Here is a 6,669-nt window from a genome sequence, read left to right as displayed (position 1 = left end):
CAGGGCCGGAGGGCCCTCCGAGCGGCCCGGGGCGGCGGGGAGTGACCCCGGCCGGCCCTGCCGAACCCTTGCCGGGTGGAAGCGGCGCTCGGCTGGGCTCTGCAGAGCATCTCCGTCATAAATCTCGGTCATCGGATTTTTTAGTAACGGGAACTTGGAAGCGCTTTTGTTTGCTTTGCCGTCCGGCTTTGTACGTGTGCTTTTACTGACTGCTTTATCTCTCGTTTTACTCCAGGCAGCGTTCCGTCTCTGGCTGCCGGGCTTCTCTTCGGTGGCTTGGCGGGACTGGGCGCGTACCAGCAGTCCAAAGATCCGAAGAACGTGTGGCTTTCCCTCGGTAAGTTCGCTGGGCACCCGAGTGCTGAGCGTTACCGGTAGCAGTGGGAATGGTAACCTTTTTTTTTTTTTCTAGCACGTTTCAGCCGATCTGATCTGTGCCCTTTTATTTGTACAAATGTTGTACGCGGTGGTAGGAGCTCCTGCTCACGGCCAGGAGGTGTTTGTGTAAGAGCACGGTACCTGGTTCTGGAACCTGGGTTGCCCTTGAAGCCAGAGTTGGTGAAGAAACGCTCATCGCCTCTCTGCCAGATGAGATACGATGTTAAACTAATGTAGGCAAAGGAAATGTATGTGAAAAATGGTTGTGAAGCAGTGTGTTTAGCCTGTGGTCATGGAATAAGCATTTTTGCAGTAGTGATAGCACTCTCAATGAGCAGTTTGTGGCTTTATGGAATACTGGTTTGCACAGGCATCTCAGAACAGCAGCGAGTGTTTTAATGGATCATACACTGTGGAAGAAACAGTCTGAAGTAGGTAAAAGAAAGGTGGCAACAATCTATTCTGCTTGCTTGCAGTAGATGGGACTCTAAGAAGTCCTGGGTTGAGCTTGCGGTTAACCCTTCAGGTGAAGGAGAAAGATGAAATGACAGTGGGAAGTATTATGAAGCAGTGGAAGAGATCAGATGAACCTCAGGGACTTCCATCACTGCAGGACTTTAATAACTGGTTAAACCAGTATCTGTCAGGAATTGATCTTGCCTTTGGGCACTAGGTTAGCCTAGATGACCTACTGAGGTTCCTTCTAGTTCTGTAACTATGCCATAGTATTATTAGTGTTATGACACTGTAGCATTACAGTGATTTAAGACTATTTAAAACCAGTAAGACTTGATCACATAATGTGCTGAAAGGCTTTATGAAGCCCCTGGTAGATACTGTGGAGGACCAAACTGCTTTGTCAGTAAGGAATGAAACGTAAACCACAGCGCAATGTGAAGCGAAGTTTCCAGTTGGGAACTGTCTCTTCCACTCTGGCATGTCACAGGAGTGGCTGTGCATCTCTGCCACAAATTTTTAGGCAGTGTTGTGACGGAAAGATGAGCAGCTTCTGGATATCCTGATGCGGTGTATGTAGCACTTTCAGGTGGACCTCTTGAAAGTGGTGTTGTGTTCCAGTCTAGGACAACTCTTCATTCATCCATTCCTCCTCAGTCCTGCTGCGATGTGCAGTTGCGGCTCCCGCTGAGCTTTAGGTTGGTCACAGTACATCATGGGTAGAAATCCCAAAAAAGAACCTTAACAGAATACCTTTAGAATGCCTTTTCCCCTAACTGAAGCAAGCAAGCTTGAAGCTTTGGAGAAAGGTATACAGCACCTCCACCTGCCTTTCTTCTTCAGAGAAACAACGGCCCTGTAACTTTTACGTGAAAATTGATGAGATTTTTTTCCCAGACTTAGAGATTAAATAATCTGGAGTAACATTTAAAATGTCGGTTTGATCCCTTAGGTTGCTTTCTGTTTGCTAATGCGTATCGTCAAGTGAGGTGGTTTTACTTCTATTTGTAGAATTTAGTGCCACCTTCCAGTTCAGAATGTCACAGAGAAATGGGAACTGTAACAATATTTGCCTCTCACACAGTGAACTTTGTCACCGCCCCAGCTTTCTGGCAGTTTTGAGCCTATCTGTAGTCAGCGGAATAATCATTCTTCCGCAAATCAGGAGAAACTGAGAGAGGGAGAGCGGTCTGCCCTGAAGATTGGAAGTGGTGGGCGATTGGACAGTAGTCTCAACCCTGATGAGATCTACTCGCTTCTACTGAGCAGTGGAGCGTGCCCACCAAAGCTGCTGAGAAGCCTGCACCAGCTCTACCGATTAACAAAAAGGAAGTCAAATGTTTGCGTAGGCTTCCTTGCGGAGAGAAGGGAGGCGTTCCTCTCTGTAGACGTAGGCACTGCCAAATGTCCAAGCGTTGCAGCGCTGTGCTGGTGTTTGTGTTTCAAATGGTTCTGACTGGGCTTCTTTTCAACAGTGGCGTCTGGAACCTTGTCTGCTGTTATGGGAATGAGATTTTACAACTCCAGAAAAGCAATGCCTGGGATAATTGCTGGTGCCAGGTAGTCACCTGTCTTTTGTTCTTGTCTGTGTTTTTGAATAAGCATTTTATTTAACTTGTTCATGGATTGTATTGTTTTGAAAATGTTATGCAGTAAGTTGTGTGAAAAATGAAATCTGGTGGAGTTCAGCTAAATGAAATCGTATCAATGTTTTCTTCCTTCTTGTTCTTTATGGGACTTTTGCCTCCACGCGCTTTTTTTTTTTTTTTTATAACAACTATTCTGTTCAACAGTTTACTGATGGTTGGACGGCTTGGACTGCAGATCATGGAAAAGCCTCTTAAGCCATAAGTCTGCGTCAAGTCCCTTGGAGATGCGTGATTGAGAAGCCTGAAAATGCAACTGCCTAAACGTGCTACACAAAAGTGGAAAAGGCACTGCTGTCTGTGCATTGTATTTTTCATATCCTGACGCGTGTGGGTTGTGTTTTTAAAGGACTGACATTGAGAGCCCTTGTTATGTCTTCCAAAATGGTATTTGTCTTAACATTTTCTGCACTGTGAGGCAAGAAAATATGAGTATAGCATTAGTTTGCCTATGGTAAGCTGCAGAACCAGAAGCTAAAGACCTCTTGGCACTTGTGTGCAGACAGTTGCAGGATTAAAGCTTAAATGTACATCTGGACTTGTCATTCTAAAATCATTTATACCGCTAAAACAAGGGGAGAGGAGATTCCAATTTGTCACTAGTAATTAATATAACAAATGCGCTTATTATATTACTTCTCCCTTTCCTTGCCAGTTTATCCGGTCATGACGTTTGTCAGTCGGGGACTTTGTTCTCCCAGCAGTGCGTGTTAGAACCTGGTCCCACAAAACACAATCACGGAGCAGACTGTCGAGGTTCTGCTGTAATGCAGCAAATGCAAACCTGTTATCTGCAATGAATTGTGAGCAAAAGTGCCCAGCTAAACGTCATTCATTTCACTTTTACAGATTGTTATTCATAAATCGAGAATATGCTTATAATAACACTGAATTGTAGGCATAGCTTTCGCATTTCATGAGAATTAAAATGTTACTCTAAATAAACCAGCAAATTATTATTACAAACTTTTGCATTCTATGCAACTATTTTTTTCTTTAATTGTTGATCTGTGTTGATACATTGTTGCCTTTCCCACACAGTCCGATATATATTTGCGAACATGAATTGTATACATAATCTCTATTCCATTCCCTGAATCTAGTGACTTGTGAATACAAAAATCCCAGGAACTGTAGGGACGTGTGGAGAACAAAAGCCGACAGACCACACACTCAGACAAGTGTTCTATTAAAGCTTTTTTTTTTTTCCTGAATCATCTATTTTAGATTTGAAAAATTCTCTACGAGAGTTTATTTAAAGACTGAAGCGCTCAGTTGATCAGTCTTTGTCCTCAGTTGATTCCCTTGATGCCTGAAATAATTCTAAATATAAACCTGCCATACAGAAATAATCCTGGGAGCTACACATGCATGGTAACGTATCCCTTTTCTGGTCTCATTTAACTTGCATCCCTTTCTGCACAGATCCTGAGCTTCGATTTCCTCAACCTTTCTTCTTTGCTGGCTGGTACTGGGAGAGATGGAAGCAGTGGAGTTTCCATTAGATTCGTCTAACTCTGGAGTTGCTGAGATTTCTCTAAATACCAGGCTAGTACCTTGGCAGGAGGGTGACATTTTGTGGTCTTCCTCCCCTCCTTTCTCGTCCCAGCAAAACACGGCAGAGCAGTGACCTCCTACTGCCTGAGCTGGAGGGGCAGAGCTAGTCGGGTGGCAGTGGGCAGGCTCTGCCAGCAATGCAGCGATGAGGCAGGCTTGAGGTCAAGCCAGGATGCCAGGTCAAGCAGGGTCAAGATCAGCAGGGACACGGCCAGGCACGGGCACAGCTGCAGCGCAGCTCCGACAAAGCTCTCGGCAGCCTGGCCCCAGGCCACACCGCTTGGGTCAGAGCGGGCTGGAGCGCAGGCAGTGAGGTCTCTGCGGGGAGCTGTACTCAGGGCACCTTCCTAGAGTCATTATTCATCATCCTACGGAGTTCAGCTTCAGGTGCTCACCCACGTTTACTTTTTTATATAAGTATTTACCTTATTTACATATTTAATGGAATAAAGACAATAGAAAGCGGGGAATTGGATTGCTAAGCTTTTAAACTCTCAGATCAAAGTGTTGAGCCTTGCTGCTGTTTCACGTGCTTCGGGAAAGCGGTAGCTTCCATTGAGAACTGCTGGTAGAACTCGTGACCGCTTTTCACGTTCAGGAGAAACAGTAGTAATCCAGGCGAAGGGAGGAGAGAAAAGCTTGAGCCTTACATACTTTTTACCCCCTTGGAACTTTATCAGCATATACTAAATTTCTTAAGCATTGGATGGCATTTCTGCACTAATGTTCAATGTGTATCAATGCATCTGAGTTACAATGACTGTACAAAGCCTATTAGCCTCTTGTTACTGTTTTTTCTTGCTGTTTGCAAGAATTTTTTCACGCTTGTCATGCTTTGATTATGGACAAGTAAAGGCTGTTAGGGTTATGTCAAAGCAGTTTCAGTCTTCCTTAGCATATGATAAGGACAGCATGTTTCTTCTAGCCCTATTTAGTGCCATAAATAGCACCTATTTATTTTTCTGCCGTAGGTGACTTACGGACACAGACACATTAGTTAATTCCTTGACCAGACTGTGATTTTAACTAAGTCAATGGCATCTTGTACTGGCGATGAGTGATTCATGTATATTGTTTTTTAATTATAAAATCAATGGGCTTATGCCTGTTATAGAAAGTCTGAGGCTGTCCTTCATTGCCAGTTACAGATATAGTTTACAGATAAATTAAGATGCATTTAAATAGCATAGGGCCATCTGGTAGTACTAAGGGAATGACAAATACTTAAGCCTAGACCAAGGGCAATTGAATTAAAGTCTGTAGTGCATTACTAACCAGATATCCCCATCCCCATATAGCTCTTCCGGTATTAAAATGGCATTTTCTTTAGGTGCAATTTTCATAATGAAACACTTGACTTTTTGTACAACTATTGTAGATTCAACTGACTTCCATTAAGTTAATGTAACCCATATATTATGGCACATTAGGTCAACAACAGAATTTAAATTTTTATGTGCAGTTATAAAAGCCATACAAATACATTTCTTTTTTACAATGCTTAAAGTAATCATGAACAGCTTTACATCTCTAAAGAACATATTCATTTTGTACTTTAAAATCGCAGGTTTAATATAACTACTAAGTCTAAAGCATCTATTCCAATGCAGCTGTTAACAGAAGTAGCCTAGATCAACATGCTAAAACCAATTTATTGTACATTGCAAGGTCCTTTGTGGGATTTTACTATAAAAATTGGCATAGAAGCCAGGGAAAGTACTGAATGAGCATATATAGAGTGAGGTATTGCGTTGTTAAAGTTTGTGTTTTCAGGTACCTAAGGTGGCCTTTAAGATATAAATCAGAAAGCAACATCTTTGAAGAACAGCCCAATATCCTCCCTCACATAGCTGATTCAGCTTCTGTAGCTTAGTTTGATCACCTGATAAAGACATGTAAAAACAGGATTTTACTGATAGTTTATGCCTTTTTTGCTAACTCACCTTTAAAATGACTGACAGACTACGGTGGACTGACAGACTACAGTGATCGAGGCTCCTTAAAATATCACTGTGACGCTCCCTGGACAGGACAGATATAAATCTCCACAGATCTTCAACCAAAATTGGTCATAAGTTAATCTAGTAGAACCTAGATTTTAGGTTTCACTACAGTTTGGCGAGGTAAGTCTAGCATTCAGCACTTGTTTAGCTATTTTCCAATATTGCTATATCATTCTATAGCCATATATGGGCCAAGTTTTTAGACCTTCCCTGTGTAATATTTGTGAATGGATTGCTTATGTCCTGCTACAAGGAGGTAAGTTCTCATTGCTGTTACGAATATTTGCACGTTACAGACCCTAAATAACTCAAAGGTACAAGTGAGTTCTGAAGTCTTTGTATGAGAGCATGGTGTTCTTCACCAAGCCTGATCTGTGCTTTCACTCTCACCTTTCTGGTAAGGAACCAGCCTAATAACCTGACAGCGTGGTGCTGCTCTGCTTTAGCCCCAGTTCTAGCTGCCTGCGTACATGAAAGCAAGCGTCTGCTAATAGTGGACACTGCATTGGGCGAACAACCGTAACAGTTGCTTTAGGAGTACAATGAGAGGAGACACATCTAGAGAAAAATGTTGAGTGAAATCTACTTCTCAGTAGTTTTGGCAATATGTGTTATACAATACTTCAACA

At 42.7% G+C, this 6,669-nt stretch overlaps 1 protein-coding gene across 1 annotated transcript in view; it reads left to right on the top strand.

Moving 5' to 3' along the window:
• Positions 1-2,685, top strand: part of LOC104285715 (transmembrane protein 14C-like) — a 6,826-nt gene extending 4,141 nt beyond the window's left edge. The window contains exons 2-4 of the mRNA XM_009884200.1: positions 236-337; positions 2,310-2,394; positions 2,628-2,685. Of these exons, the coding sequence (XP_009882502.1) occupies positions 236-337; positions 2,310-2,394; positions 2,628-2,685 (245 nt within the window). The remainder of the gene's footprint in view (positions 1-235; positions 338-2,309; positions 2,395-2,627) is intronic.
• Positions 2,686-6,669: the final 3,984 nt, after the last annotated feature.

The sequence above is a fragment of the Charadrius vociferus genome, unplaced genomic scaffold (genome assembly GCF_000708025.1).
Source record: "Charadrius vociferus isolate BGI_N301 unplaced genomic scaffold, ASM70802v2 scaffold444, whole genome shotgun sequence".
NCBI lineage: Eukaryota > Metazoa > Chordata > Aves > Charadriiformes > Charadriidae > Charadrius > Charadrius vociferus.
Note: the sequence above shows the minus strand (reverse complement) of the source record. Positions and strands in the feature narration are given on the sequence as shown.